Source organism: Rhinopithecus bieti, unplaced genomic scaffold (genome assembly GCF_001698545.2).
Source record: "Rhinopithecus bieti isolate Rb0 unplaced genomic scaffold, ASM169854v2 scaffold_5260, whole genome shotgun sequence".
NCBI lineage: Eukaryota > Metazoa > Chordata > Mammalia > Primates > Cercopithecidae > Rhinopithecus > Rhinopithecus bieti.
The window spans coordinates 6,233,845-6,251,052 of NW_016805896.1; the positions used below are offsets into that span (position 1 = coordinate 6,233,845).

Below are 17,208 nucleotides of genomic sequence, written 5' to 3' on the forward strand. Positions count from 1 at the left end.
TTTTTTTTTTTTTTTTTTTGAGACAGAGTCTCGCTCTGTCGCCCAGGCTGGAGTGCAGTGGCATGATCTCGGCTCACTGCAAGCTCCGCCTCCCGGGTTCACGCCATTCTCCTGCCTCAGCCTCCTGAGTAGCAGCTGGGACTACAGGTGTCCGCCACCAGGCCCTGCTAATTTTTTGTATTTTTAGTAGAGATGGGGTTTCACCGTGTTAGCCAGGATGGTCTTGATTTCCTGACCTCTTGATCTGCTCGCCTCGGCCTCCCAAAGTGCTGGGATTACAGGCGTGAGCCACCGCGCCCGGCCACCTTACGGACAATGTAATTATCTCCTCTATGTTCCCATAGCGTGATACATATACTACAGTCAGAGCACTGTTGTGTAATTATAGGCCTTTACATCTCTTTCTCCCCTCTAGAATAATTCTCTCTTTCAGGACAGGAACTGTAACTTATTAGCAGTTACATCATCAGAGCTAGCAGAGTCTGGTGAATTGTAGGCATTAAATATGCTTTGGTTGAATAAATGAAATGAAATATACATCCCATTCCTACCCCAAACCAGTATAATTTTCTTACACTTCTATTACTCAACTTCCTCACAAGGTCTGCTAGTCAAGAGTCCCAGCAGGCACAAACAGCTCCTTCAAGTTAGGATCATTTGAGGAGAGTAAAGTGATAACTTAAAAAGGTATGGCCCAGGGGCTGCAACACCAGAGGACAGTGCAGTAAACTAGAACTAATAATGGGAGTTAGTGTTTGACATGAATTGCGAGGGGAGGCAGAGCTTATCAGACCATGGACAGAGAGAGAACTGTATGGAGAGGACATCCTGGTAGGAGCTGGCCAATGAATGAAGCCTATGCTGTCATTGCAGGGAGGATATGATGCTCAATCTCACTTTTCTCTATTCAATCCATTGCTGTGAATTCCCAATAGCTGAACCGAATTAGAATCCAGACAGCCTTCTCTTCCCTCCTCTGAACATTTAGGTATGATGCTTAAAGCACTGTAAGTGTTTAGAGAAGGGGAGAGGGGTGCAGCCATGATCATGACAGTCCAGGAGGGGATCACAGAACAAAGTGGGGTGAGGTAGCATGGAGAAGTGGCCTGGAGAGGAGTTTTAGAGTCCAACCACGGTGAGGAGGGAACCTGCACTGAGGAGTAGCCTGATGTGCAGTGTCAGAAGTCTAACAGGAAGAAGAAAATGTCCAAGCAAGGTGGGTGGCCTGTCATCGAGTCACAGCCTGTGTGCAATGAGGAGACCATCCACATGGGGGCGGTATGGTAGCCAAAATGGAAGACTGGCTACCTACAAGGCAATAATCAAATATCTAGATATATTAAGAGTAAGATAAGCTGGTTTCTCACTGTCAGAGAAGTTAGAGACATCTATGGAAAGAGAGGAAACTAGAATGGACCATGGGGTATTAGATTAGGATTGGGGTTATTAGATTAGGATTGGAGGTATCAGTGAACTCAGGATTACAAGATAGAGATATCTGGAAATAAATGTAGATATAAATTGTGTTATGTTTATATATTATGTAAATAGGCTCACACACTTCTTCTACATGATGTTCCTTGTCTCCAAGACAGAGAAGTTAAGGAAGCATTCACACATACACAGGTACATGTACATGGGTATTCATACATATACATTAGTATACTTTTGTGAGATCTCTCTTAGATCTAGGAGCAGCAACACCCTTAACAAAAAAGAGCACACCTTTCATGACATCCTCCACTAATGGGAATCACGGCTTCTTGAAGAAAGGGTTCATTCCTGGACTGGGGCAGAGAAAGTATACTATAAGATCAGAACACTTTAACATGCTTCAAAATAAGGAAGTGATCAAAGAATGACTGAGGTTGGGCATGGTGGCTTACACCTGTAATCCCAGCGCTTTGGGAGGTGAAGTTGGGGGGACCACTTGAGGACAGGAGTTTAAGACAACCCTTGGCAAGATAGTGAGACCCTATCTCTTAAAAAAAAAATAAAAATAAAAAAATAATAATGGAGACATGTCAGAGTGCACAGCAGCCAGCTTTAATGGGCTCTTGTGGACCAAATGTGGGACAATTTAAGCATAATAGCCTAGTGAAAAAAGGAAATAATGAAGGCATACATAGAGATGCACACACACGTGTGTGTGTCTGTGTGTGTTTGTATATGAATACACTGAAAGTTTGAAGAGGAACAGGATATTTCCACAGTTTAAAAGAACTTCCTCACAAAATACTATTTAATTACAAAAGGGAAAGGAGCAAGTTTATACTGGAAAAGCTTGGCAAATACACTTTAATACAATGATCAAGTGAACAGCATCAGTATTGAGTCAGATCAAAGTTGTGTGCCACCTAACAGGACGCAAGAAGAACGCAACAGAATTTATTTTATTTCTCCCAAAGGTACATAATCTGAATCTGAGTAGGAGACATTATGCAAACTCAAATTGGTTTATAACGTTCAAAAGTGTCAAGGTCATGAATATCACGGAAAGACTAAAGAACTCATCCAAATGAAGGAAACTACAGAGACATTACAACTCAATGCAGTGACAGATTTAGTACTGGATGCTGTTGCTAAACGTGACACTACTGGGACAACTGGCTAAATTTGGATAGAATCTAAGAATTACATGATAATCATCACTGTTAATTTCCTGATTTTCACTGGTTACACTGTGCTTATGTAAGACAACATGTCCTTGTTTATAGAAAATACACCTTTCGGCCGAGTGCTGTGGCTAATGCCTGTAATCCCAGAACTCCGGGAGGACAAGGCGGGTGGATCACCTGAGGTCAGGAGTCCAAAACCAGTTCGGCCAACATGGCGAAATCCCACCTCTACTAAAAATACAAAAAATTAGCCAGGTGTGGGGGCAGGCAGCCATAGTCCTAGCTACTCGGGAGGCTAAGGAAGGAGAATGGCTTGAACTCGGGAGGCGGACGTTGCAGTGAGCTGAGATCATGCCACTGCACACCTGGGTGTAAGGGTAAGACTCTGTCAAAAAAAAAGAAAAAGAAAAAGAAAAAAAGAAAATACACTTTTCAAGTAATCATATATTGGGGGAGAAAGTGACACTGGATCACCTGGCTGCAGACTTCTTCTCAAATAAATAATAAATAAACTTCTTCTCAAACGCCTTCACATTTTCTAAAAGTTTGTGATTATTTCAACATTTTTTTTAAAAAAGATGATGGAGGGCACAGGCCCTTCTGATGCAGTAGTCCACACACAGGCCAGCCTTCTGGAGAAAAGCAGCACAAAGACTGAAGTGTGGGTGTGAAGAGACAAATGAAAGATATCTCACTTAGTCTCCAGTGACTTCCCTTTGTACATCTGACACTATTGCTTGTATATGATTGACACATTGATGATCTCTCATGGATTTGTTATTTTCTATCTATTCTCTGGCTCTTTCCCATCCTCTTTCTTATCCACATTCTCCACAAATACATGTACTTCTCTGTGATGACTATGCTATCTCCCAATCTCATCAAATCCCATAGCAGACACAATAATCTATGAATATATTATCATTAACTCCATCTTCTACTGTCTTAAAACCTGCATACATAATGACTTTCTGGACATTTCAAAGAGTGGAAGCATTTCAATCCAACATGTCAAAAATAAAACTTAATTTCGACTCCTCTTCAACAGGTGCTGTTAATTGCCTACCAAGCATCTACCCCAACCTGTATATCCCCTGGTAAAACTTGTAAAAAACAGATTTTTACAGTATCTCTGACCTCTACCATAAGTGCACCATTTTACTTCAGGAGATGATGAACACACTCTCTAAGCTCCAAGGACAGGCATATTTGGTTTAGGCCAATTTGTATATTCCATTCCCTTGGCTACAGTCATTGTTTAAGAAATGATCATGTGATCTAAATGGTACCACTAGTGTGAATCTTAGGTCTTTTGCTTGAAATACTAGTATTCTCCCCATGCACTGAGGCAAGTGCTCACATCTTGATTCAGATAGCCATCCTACACAAAGAGATTCGGGTTTAGAAAATATCAGCAAGGCAGAAGATTTTATGAAGTATTTATTTAAATAATTAAATGGACCTTCAATAATAACGGAGACCTAGGACCAACAACAAGAAGCCCACTCAAACTTCCATCTTCTAATTAACTGAGCCAACAAATGTCCTTTTATGACTTAAAAATCTTTGAGTTGGACTTTCTTTTACTTGCAGTATAATGTATGAAGAATAAACTTAAGTATAAAACTAGATACAGCAATGTGATAAAACTGGGGTAAATTTAAAATATAATCTAAGATAATCAGAACTTTACAAAACAGAATGGGAAGTACAAATATAGGAAAACAAAACACCCAGAAAGACTGCCTTGACAGCCGGCATTGTCAAGATAAATGTGAAACTCAGTTCCCATATTTTGAGGATGTAATACTGGAATGAACCCGTTTCACACGGGTCCAGAGTAGGAGGTCCTTTTAGGACTACTTCATACTAGAAAACGGTAGAAACTTGGGGTAGTCAAAGGAGGAAAACAAGAAACCGAGGAGTTTCAGATTTTGTAAACTATGTGAAGACATAATTGAAATTTTAGGTATTTCACATAATTGTAGGACCTTCCACTGGCTCTAATAAATCTATGTAATCAAATTCCCATTCCCATGCCATCTCCACTCATTATGGTCACGAAATAACGGTGTTCATCTTCATTTGGACATTTGCAATAAGCTAGACTAAAACAGCAGCAGTTTTGCTAGTTTGTTGCACCAAGTCACCTATCCCTTTCTGCTAGAAAAGAAGGTTGAGCCCACCTTTGACAGAAAGAGAGCATACTAGCTCTAAATTTCTTGCTATAAAATGCTGACAGGCCCACAGAGCTTCTCTTTCTTAAGTCACTCTAGAAAAAATCTCTAGTTGCCTTCTAGACCTTTAACAATCCCATTTTACAGCTGTCATTTATTCCTCTTCATCCTGGTAGAAAATATGTCTGGATTTCATTCCTTCCATTTCCAACTCCAATACCAAGGTCAAACATTTATCTCATACCTCAACTACTGCAACTGTCTCCTAACCAGCCTCTCTGTGTCTTATCTTTCTGCTGTCCAATCCATCATTCACAGAGATGCTTGCTCCCAAAAAAGAAAATAAGGACTGCATTTTATGTATCCTTTGGATTCTCTTCCCTTCTCCTATGCCCAGGCATGAGAATACATGTTTAAACTATTTCTTGTATGTCATTTCCCATTTGACAAGTTTTTGATGGTACCTACTGGTGTCAGAAAAAGTTCAAAGAGTTTAGCCTACAATCAGGCCATCAAGGTTGTAGACCATATTCCCCTTCAGCAGAATAGCCCCCCATTTTCTCCTTTAGGTGGCTCCAGTCATACGGAGACACTAAATCTTCTGGAACACACAAGCAATATGTCTTTGTAAATAGCAGGCCTTTCCTTTGTAAAATTCACTTTTCTTTGGCTCTACTTAAGAAACACCCACCAGTCCTTTAAGGTTCAACTTAAGCATCCTCTCTACTATAAAAATCTTCTCTAATACTACATTCAGATTAAACTTCTTCATCCTCTACATCTTCAAAAGACTTTCTTTGTACTTCTATTATGACATTTATATGATTCTAACTGGTTTTATACTAAACTTGGTAAAACACGCATCCATTTATTAAACTTCTTTTCTAGTAGTGAACAGAGTATTACATTTCCATATGAAGTTGTTTTTCTCCCTTCTGTTATTCTTCCACAAGATTTATTCTTGTATCCTCCACAAGATCCATTCCTGCATACAGCATACAATATATGTTCAGTAAATATTTTTTGAATAAAAAAAGTTTCTCAATGGACTAAGTGTTATTCAAGGACGAGCACTGTGCCTTATTCAATTATATTTCTCACAGCGACTAGAAAAAAACTGAGTAACACAAACTGCTAGAGGTTGAAGAAAATATTGGGCTTAGACTCTGGCCACCAATATTTTACTAAAACTAGGACAATCTGTTATTTTTTCATTACAAAAATATGTATTGAGTACACTTTTGGTATGTTTTGGGGGTTGTGTCCCCTCCAAACCTCATGTTGAAATGTGACCTCCAATACTGGGGGTGGGCCTAGTGGGAGGTGTTTGGCTCCTGGGGGCAGATCTCTCATGAATGTCTTGGTGCTGTCCTCATAGCAGTAAGTGAGTTCTCCCTCTGTGAGTTCAAGAGAGATCTGGTTGTTTACAAGAGTCTGGCACTTCCTTCCTCTCTCTCTTGCTCCCTCCCCTGCCATATGACATGACTTCACCTTCTACCATGAGTATAAGCTTCCTGAGGTCCTCATCAGAAGCAGATGCCAACAGTATGCTTTGTGTATAGCCTGCAAAACCATGAGCCAAATAAATCTTTTTTCTTTTTAAATTACCCAGCCTCAGGCATTCTTATAGCAATGCAAATGGACTAACACAGTTGTAGACGCCAAACCTTACTTCTGAAGCTGGAGACAGATTTGTAAACTGCACCTGTGCTGAAGTGGAGGACGTTGTTGTATAAGCTAATAAATCAGATCTCTCCCCCAAAAGTTTCTAACCCCTAAATTCTAAGTCACACAAGCTTGTAACTGAGGAGTCATCAGTGGCTCCTTCCTATACCTGCTTCAAGTGTTATTTGACAAAATGTAAAATTGTGACTACTGGAGAACAAGGTGGTGAAGGAGAATGAGGATAAGGATGATGACAGCTGCATTTTTCTCCTCTTTAATTTCAACTCAATCCTCCAAAATCAAACCCTCATTATGCCTTTTGGGAACAACTAAAATTCCTTTAAAACTATTCTTTCTACTTTCATGTTTCCCATGCCTGTCATTCTCTTTCAGTACTGTCAGAATAATTTCCTTAAAAAGTAATGGTCTTATTACATCATAGCTCCATTCAAAATCCTTCAATGGCTTTGTATTACAGATGCAGAGAGAACACCATTCAGACTCCTCAGCTTCATATTCAAGCAATATTCCAAAGTCAACTTCCAATCTGTCCTTCCAAAATCATTTGCACCATTCTTTCTACAAGCCAGACTTCCACCAAATTAGCTTTTGATTTTGTACCCTTGGACTCTCACTTGGCACTTTTCCATTCATTTAATTCAGATTCTACCTCTGTATCTCAAGGCCCAATTCAAGAATTTTAAATTTGACTCTGATATTTCCCTTCTGCATATAAAAGTGCAATATACTTTGTACTTTTCCCCTCAAGCTTACCTGTTTCTAACTCATATTTTGGTTACTTACAAACACAGTTTATGTATCCAACTACAGTGCATTTAATCACTCATTCAATAAGCATTTACTGTCTTGCTATTACTCCAAAGCACCCAGAACATATCATATTCAGGATAGATATTAAGTAAATGTTGTTGAAAGAGAAAAAACTCCTATTGAAATGAAAATGTACCCAAAATCAAAATAATCTCTTTCCAAATATGAACAATAATCACCACCAAAGAGACACATATATGTTGCTTATCATATTTAAATATGTATGAAAGAAGATGGGTAAGTCAGTAGAAAACAGAATCAAATAAAAAGCTAAGAAAACTTATTCAAAGTAATATGGAAATATTGAATAAATTTTGTCCACTTCAATTCATGGATGTACCTATCATCTCAAGACACAAATTCATAAATATACATGCATTAAGTCCATCAATTGAAAATGATACACAGTTTCAGAATTTACTGAAATAAGAATCATAAGGGAATGTTTCATAGACAGCAGTTAATAAATTTTGTGAAATTTAATAAAAGTTTATGTGATGAAATTTTTTTCCTTTTCCTTCCTAAGCAATACAGCCTAAAAGATGATTGATGCCTCTATTAAGGGGGGGGGGGGCATCTATTTTTGTATTTCTCTTGTTTTAGAAGCTTTTCAAAATATAAAATACACTTAAAGCATTTCCAGATATATTTTAAAATGGTAAAAGGTGATTATTTATAGGCAATCATATTCATACTGATAGACTCTCAGAGAGCAATTGCAAACATAAATTTTAAATGCCTTTTGGAAATAGTTGAGGATGAAAACATTTACATAATTTCTTAGAAACCTTGGCTTTTTATTGCTGCATTTCAATATTCCCTCTGGGCAAAGGAGCAGCTACTCTAAAGATTTATTTGATAATGGAATGCTTGATTTCTTTGTTTTCCCTTTCCAATGTAAGTTTATAGTTTTCACTCTACCACAATGTACCGTATTTTAAAATGTGAATTGGCTCACTATTAAGAATAAAAATGGTTCTGTTTTAGCAGATTAAATAAGCTAATGACAGCAATAAATAGATACACATAAATTACAGAAATATACTATATCTGTATATAAGTCATCTTTGATAACAGCCCTGCCTCTTCATCATAATGTAACTAGTGGCTGATATCAAATGTCTAAAACTTCTACTTACCTGCCTATCCACTTCTGGGAGCAAAAGCAGGAGGTATTGTTGAAAATGCTGAGGTAAAGAAGCAAACGTATGTTTATTTATTAATGCCCTCAAGTTAGTGTTGACAAGAATAGATCCTGGGGTTTCTATGTCAATGTCCTCAGCTTTGGTCCATTTCAAGTGCCCTGTGATGAACAAGCAAGAGGCATGAATTTACTACAGGTAGAGGGAAATGTGTATGTACGTACACACAAACACAGCCATGTATAGCTAGTGAACATGTATATTCAATTATATGTTTTTTTCTATCCCTTTTACAAATGGTATTTCAGAAGAGAAATTCCCAAAGCTTCTTCCATTATGTTTCTGTCTGGCTTCAGTTATCTTTAGTTTTCATAATGTATACTTCACTCAATATCTTCTATATTTTTAGCTCAAAGTAGCACCAGGTTCCAATAAAAAAAAAAAAATTAGTTGTGAGTTTCCAGTTAATCAGAGTTTTCAAAAACTCCAAATGCATGAACAGTAATAACTACCATTCATGTAAGTTCTATAAGACCTAGGATTAGTGATAACAGAAACAACAGTACTGTTAATTTTAATAGGGATAATTATAGCAAAAATAGCTGCGTGTTCCTCATGTGTCAGGCAATGCACTAAGCACTGGATTATTTCAGAAGGTTCCTATTTAAGGCATTTCCACAGGTGATAATTTAAAAAGCATTAAAAAAAAAATTAGATTGGGCGCAGTGGCTCAAGCTTATAATCCCACCACTTTGGGAGGCTGAGGCAGAAGTCTTGCCTGAGCTCAGGAGTTTAAGGCCTGTTTGGGCAAAATGGTGAGACCACATCCCCACAAAAAATATTTTTTAAAAATTAGCTGGGTGTGGTGGCATGCACCTGTGTTCCCAGCTACCCCAGAATCTGAGGTGGGAGGATCGCTTAAGCCCAGGAGGTAGGAGTGCAGTGAGCCATGATTGTGCCGCTGCACTCAGCCTCAATGACAGAGTGAAACTCTCAGAAAGTAAAAAATGAAAATAAATTAGCCACTATGTCTGAAATGCAAATATGCTCTGCAGGATAATTCCACAACTCAAGGCACACTGACCTCCAACAGAAAGCTGAATGTAGAGTTCACATCTCAAAATCATGACACACAAGAAAATAACATACCATAAGGGACAATCAACTGAGGCATCAAACACAGACAGAAGAATTACTATTCCATTACTTGAGCTATGATAACTACTTGAATGTGATTATACAGAGTATGTTTTAAATCAGAGGTCAGAAAATTATGGCTCATGATTTATATCTGGTCCAATGCTTGTTTTACCAAATAAAGTTTTACTAGAACAACATCATGTCCAGTCGTTTATATATCGTGTATGTCTGCTTTTGCACTACAATGTGGAGCTGAAGAGTTGTTACAGAAATCACCTGGCCTGTAAAGCCTACAGTATTTACTCACTGGCCCTTGAGGGAAACAGTTTGCCAATCCTTGTTTTAAATAACTAAAGACAAAAGAGTGAATTTTTTTAATTATGAAAAAATAGGATACTATAATAAAAGAACAGTCAAACTTTAAAGAGAACCAAATAATACTTCTAGAAATACAAATTTAATTAAGACCTTTAAAAATGTTTCAGTGGAGAAAAAAATTATTGCGTAATTAAGATACAAACTTAAGGAAATAATTAGAGGGTAGTGTAAAAATGATGAATCAAAATGTGATAGGGAAGAAATACAAAGAATGTAGTAAGAAGCCAAAATGTATATTTATAGAAGGTTCTGAATTTAAAAAAAATAGATTGCAGAGAGGCAATATTTGAAAAGCTAAATATTTTTCAGAATTGAAATAATGATTAAAGTTCTTAAATAAAAGCTACATACCAAATCTCAAGAGAGATAAATACCCATTCCTCCATCTAGTGTTGAAATCTCCAAACATTAATAATAAAAGGAATATCTTAAAACTACTTTTAACAAAAACTCGATTATCTCCAAGAAATTACAATGAGATGAATAGAAATATTATCAATAAATCAATAAAGAAGACATTTAAATCTCTTCAAAAGGACAAGAGAAATTGTGTCAATTTAGAATTTCATTTATAACTATGTCTCTAAAAAATGACAATGATGGCAATTATAAGAATGTTTTTGGTATCCTAAATTGAAACTCTATCCCTTAGAGAATCTTGCTAAAATAACCACTAGTGTACGTTCTTAACAAATAAAGAAATTTTATCAAAGAAGAAATTCAATGGTTGCAGAGGCAAGGATAAGCAAAGAGACTAATAATAGACATGAGTAAATCCAAACAAACATTCATTGTAAAAAATAATACTAATGACTTATGGAGGAATCAAACAAAGTGGAAATAAAATACTTCACAATAACTATATGCAACATGGTAAGATGTAATTGAAATGAGGGCACTATAAAACTCTGATATGCTTTGGGAACAGCCATATGAACTAGTTCTTTATTTTGTTAAAACTGTACATAGCTATTGGAAGAAAAAAAAGAATTACAATTTCCAAATAAATGGATAGATGGAAAAACTCAATCAAATGGAAGGCAGAAAAGGAGGAAAAAAATTAAATAAAATTAAGCACAAAACAATCACAATAAAGGTAACTGGATTTCCACATTAGATTTTAAAATAACAACATCCATTTACTTGCTGCTTAGAAGAAATACACTTAAAATAAAATTATATGGAAAGAATAATAATTAGAAAACGAATAAACTAAAAACTACTAATCAGAAATTCAAAACAACAAAAAAGCCATACTGCAATACTAACATCAGACCAGATAAACAAAGGTAAAAATATCTATTATTAGGGATGAGAAAGGTCATTCCTTAAGTGTTTAAGGATTAATTTACTGGGAATATATAGTGACCTTGAACCTACATTCATTTAAATAGTACAGCCTCAACATGTCAAACTCAGGTAATAACAAAGAAATTAACATCACATAATGTTACCAGAAAGTCTTAACATATATTACCAAAACCTGATAAATTGGATCAAAAAAAAAATTGTCTTAAGGTTACAGAGGACTTTTACAACTCAATAATCAATCTTGAACCAACAAATTTAACACAGGGTATTGTACTGAGCCATGAGAGAAAGGAGTTTTTTCCCCAGCATTCAAAAGCAACAAGAAAACAAAATATAACACAACTGTCCAGTGAGTCTCAACAGATACTGAAGAATAATCTAAAGCCTCATCTTTCTGCCCCAAAAGAAATTAAATACAGTACCATATTACAAAGGTATCAATTATCTAACACCCCACATATCCATTATATGTTTAGACATTCAAAAACACACTTGTATGTACTTTACACGTTACAGAAAAAAAAACTGTAACGGAAATTATAAAGTATTTGAATTTTTAATGGTACCAAATTTTTTCATATGCCACTCAATTGATTTTAAAGGCAAATTGCATATATTAGAGGGTAGAAAAAATTCAAAATTAAAAGTTTACATGTAAAAATAATGAAGTTAATGAATGAACTAAAGAATAATTAGAAAGAAGGAAGGAAAGATGAAAAGAAAAAAGCAGGCATTCATTAAACAGAAAACAATAATGAAAACCATCAACAATAAAAAATATTTTTTATTAAGCTCTTAAAAGACATCTCTGGCCTGAGATGGTATAAACAAATGTGAAGAGGAATGAAAGGTAAGGACACAATACTTGATAGAGTACATATTTAAAGGTAGATATAATTATAACTAAAAGTAGATTTTAAAAAGCATAATATTATGACTCTTTGCAATGTCATTGGAGACAAATTATTTTAAGTTTTATACATTTCCAAATTTAACCTGAAAAGAGAAAGATAAATGTGTAAAATATTTTTAAAAAATGAATTTGTGCCCTCTTTCCCACATATACACAAAGCACAAATTATACAAATTATAAACGGCTCTAAAGATAAATTGTATGTGGGGTAGGAGACTTACTTTCTTGACCTAGTCTCTGGAACTTCCTATTTTCATTATATAAATATTTCAGAAAAAAAGAAAAAACTTCTTCAATTGACTTTATAAAAATAATATAACCTTTATTACAAAAGAAAGAGAAGTAGGACAATATGAGAGAGACTGTACTAGCCAATCTTACAAATACATAAAATTTTACAAGTTATTTCTATTCAAAAAATCTAGTATTTGTTGAGTTGAGATGTCGGGTATGTAGGTGTCTGTTCTACTAGCATGTGTATTTTTCTATATGTTTGAAATATTTCACAATAAAAACCTTACACCAGAATTAGGAAGAAGCTTCTTTTCTCAGAAGTAGAGGCAAAGGCCAAACCTAGAGGCAAAATGTTGAAAATACATATATATGAAAAAAATTTTGCTTAATTCTTATTAAATGGCATAAATATTCTCATGTAACAGAGTTGAGGTCATTTATTGAGAGTGACTCTGATCGGAGGAAATGTTAGAAAACTGAGAAAATGTAAAACTTTTATTTTCTACTTCTGAAACATGTCATGAGCAATGTGAGAAATAGGAACTTACACTGCTATTATTTAGTATGGTTCAAAATGTTTAAGAATATCAGAATAAAGACGCTTCAGAGAGGCACATAGTCTTTTATGACAAAGTCAAAAGAAGAACTATTTCAAAGATGTCCACCTAAGCAAAAATATGTTTTATGATTTTGGAACAAAGACAGAGAAGATGAACTAAATTTCTTGCCACAAAGGATGTTTAATTCCATTTTAATTATCCTTACACGTGTACTCTTAATTGGCTTAAGAACAATCCAATTAAATATGATTGTCTTATCTCATTAAAGTTGGTACCTCATATCTCCCAACAGTACCCAGAGAAGGAAAAAAGATGTAGTCGTTTTAGTGTTTAATTCCCAGACACTTGGCCTAGAGGGTCTGAGGTAGGGCAAAGGAGAAAAGAAGCAACAATTGCTACATTGCCACAGTCTATGCTATACAAGAAGACACCCGACTGATCTCATGATAAAAATCATGGGGAATGTGAAGGAAATTCTCTATTTGGCCACAGGGAGTTCGAAGACCACCAACCTGTGAAAGTTGCAGGCTCCAGAACTCTTGTTGATCACTGGGTAGTCTGCTGGCTTCCGGACTCACATTTCCCAGAAGGGAGCCCATACAAGGATTATGCATGAAGTGTGCACACAAAGAGACACAGACACACTCACACAGAGAAGCACACGCAAAAGGCAGACCAGGCAGACAAGAAGCACTGCTCAAACACAGAGTTCTACACCAAAGAGTTCCTCATGCTCTCAAGAAATTAGAGAGGAATGATTCCGAAAAACAGGTCTGCTAGGTGTAGTGGCTCACGCCTGTAATCCCAGCTACTTAAAAGTCTGAAGTGGGAGGACTGTTTTGAGGCCAGCAGATCCAGACTAGCCTGAAAAACAGCAAGACCCTGTATCTAAAACAAACAAACACCAGCATAATGGCGCATGCCTGTAGTCCCAGTTACTTGGGAAGATGAGGCAGAAGGATTTCTTGAGCTCAGGAGTTTGAGGCTGCAGTAAGCTATGATGGTATCACTGCACTTCAGCTTGCACATCAGAGCGAGACTATGTCTCTAAAATGAAATTAAATTAAGTGGCGCTCAGAGAAGAAAAATCAGCTTCCAAAGAATAAAATCTAATGGGAAAAATATCTATCAGAGGGCAAAATCTAATCAATATACAACATGAATCAATGTAGTCTTCATAAATGAAGAAATTGTGTAAAAAGTCTACATGGAGCACTGAGTCCATTAAAATATAGTACCAGGGTTAATGAACTATAGGAATTATGGTTAAACAAATAGAACATAAATGTTATCAACTTTGATATTCAAAAAATATTGTAACAAAAACATGCAGATAGGAAGGTCTGTAGTGTAATTATTTCCCTATCTTTTAAAATATATTGTCCAAAGTTGAAATGAGTAGTTAAAAAGGTAATCATTCTTATTTCAGTTTCTCATATTTGTAATAACTCTGGAGAAAACCTTTAGATATAAATATATCTTGTGGCAATATTTAACAATTTTGTTTTTTAGTTTTACTTTTTTATTATTTAATATAAAATTAATTAAATTTTGTACTTTTAACTAAAATGGTGTAATACAGGTTTTCTAATATCTCTGGCTATAGATATACAGTAAGAAATGTCAAATAACATTTATAATGCACTGGAGAGAATTATTTTGGATGAAAAGATGTGCGGTTATTATTCAAACTTTATTTTTATATTTATGCTTTGGTTTATTTAAAGAGTATGTACCATTTTATAAAACCAACAAAGCTATAATTCTTCACTCCAAAAACATTAAACCAAATAAAATACATTGGAATGAATCCCAGAAGTTAAGCCCACCAAGGACATTTATTAAAACCCCCTTGGAGACATCCATTAGAAGCTTACATTTGTTTAGCAAGCACTTTTTAAACTCTTACTACGTGATTGCGTAGGAAGAAGTATAATTAAAACTACTTTAGGTCAATGACCTTGAATTCAAAGAACTTACATTTTAGTTAGGGAAAATTGTAAGACATCAAGATATAGAAAACAAGTGGTAAGAGGGTAAGAGTATATTACTAAAGAAAGTTTAAAGTTGTCACAAATCTGTGTTCTAAGTGCCATGAAGACAGTGAGATGATAATGTACTAGGATTGTCTCAGAAATCTTCATGGGAGAGGGTTTTAAGTGGTTTATCCTTTGCTAAGGCAAGGAGAGAGGGTATTATTAAAACAACTGATTAGGCAAGAAAAACATATGCTTCTAACCACATTTGCAGCTGGCACCTACCCTTCATCCCAGCAGATGAAGTTTCTACTGCCTGGTTATTTGGTAGTTTAACATTTACTGTTATAATAATTTTCAAGGTCTATAATAAAGGAGTCCTTGTAGACATTGTTAGCATTTGTTTTATGCATATCAGAACAGTGTTTTCTATTGTACTTGATTAAGAAATAGGAAAGGGACCACCAAAGTTTTGTTTTGTTTCATTATAACCTCATCAGAGAAATACATACCATTTTAGAAGCACTATATTTTTCAACTGCACTCACCCCGTGACCAAGTCTATTCAATCAGTGGGCTATTCAAAGAAATATCATCATAGTTTTCATGCAGAACCCTGGCCATGGGCAAACAAACAGAACAAAACCAAAAACCTACATCAACAGTTGTAGCTTCCCAAGCTGGGTGGTATATTTCTCAGGAGAACTTCGAGATTACCATCAGAATTAGAATGACTGAGGAAATTTTTTTCTTTTATTTTCAACTTAAGATTTAAAACTGAGGTTGAGAAATTTTGAAGCTTCTTATTATTATTCTTGTTTTATTCTGTGCTTCTAACCCTCTCTAGGGAAGCTGAGCATGAAAGAGTCTGAGGGGGCCTATGGTGCCTCCTATACTGAAGAGTGTTGAGAGAACATACTGGGGTCCATTGTGTCTTGGGCTACACTCCTTAGATTTAAGGCCCAAGTGAAACCCATGCCTTGCACAGGGTGAATATCTTGCAATCTGATAAAGCAACTAATTGCTAGAAATCAAGAGGAGGCACTTAGGGGACAATTAGAAGAACTTTGTATCCTTTCAGGAAAATATCACAATGAGAAAAAAATTGTACACTTATACCCTGAACTCTGGTTTTCACTGGATTTTGTTTCAGAATTATTAACTTAAATTAGAACAGACTTACAGCATTTGTTTTAATTCAGCATGGTTTCAACAGGTTAGGACTTATACATACCTACTACTACCTAGAGAAGGCAAGTAAAGTAAAAAACCTCATTTCCAAGACCATATGAATTAGACGACTAACTCGGGTGGAAAAAAATATAGAATAGGGAATACAGGCTGTCTCTATCTGGCTGGCTAAAGGATATGAGGGGGGATCACTCCTTTGCGTTGGATCTGCTACATGCTAGTATACAAAGAATGACCTTCTCCACAAACACAGGACCATTTTTATTCAAGAAGATAGGAGGAATTTCACTATGCTGGACCTCCTAGAATGTGTCATTCATTCATCCAAACTTCTAAGTCATTCAGTTAATTAGAATCAGTCATTCATTCCAAACTCATTGAGAACCTACTAAACAGAAGGGCTATGAAGGTTGTAGTAAGGACTACAGATGTGGATAGAAAGGCCACTGTTCCAAGGAGTTAACAACTTAATGGCAAAGAGCAGAATGTATGTAAATATGCCTTACAGAGTATTAAATATCAGTCTGATTCTAACAGGGCATTAAAAACATTACTGTCTAAAAGAGACACGGGTGGCCAGGCACGGTGGCTCACGCCTGCAATCCCAGCACTTTGCGAGGCCGAGGTGGGTGGATCATGAGGTCAGGAGATCGAGACCATCCTGGCTAACACCGTGAAAACCCTGTCTCTACTAAAAATACAAAAAATTAGCCAGGCGTGGTGGCGGGCGCCTGTAGTGCCAGCTAATCGGGAGGTTGAGGCAGAAGAAAGGGGTGAACCCCGGGAGGCAGAGCTTGCAGTGGGCTGAGATTGCGCTACTGCACGCCAGTCTGGGGCCACAGAGGGAGACTCCGTCTCAAAAAAAACAAAAAAACAAAAAAACAAAAAAAAAAAAGTGGGTTATTTTCTGGAGATGGTTATATTTAAGGACCATCCTTTCATTCCATGTTTTTTCATTTTCTACTGCTGGGCACATATTGGAAACTTTGAAAATACTACTGACTTCATTTGCACAAAATAAGCCATTCCATTCAGCTGCTGGATAGGTTAGTCAGCCAGTCACAGTTCCTAC

At 36.2% G+C, this 17,208-nt stretch overlaps 1 protein-coding gene across 1 annotated transcript in view; it reads right to left on the bottom strand.

Moving 5' to 3' along the window:
* The window catches only part of ASXL3 (ASXL transcriptional regulator 3), a 162,706-nt gene that overhangs the window by 58,468 nt on the left and 87,030 nt on the right, over positions 1-17,208 (bottom strand). The window contains 1 exon segment of the mRNA XM_017874075.1: positions 8,431-8,594. Coding sequence (XP_017729564.1) covers positions 8,431-8,594 — 164 coding nt within the window.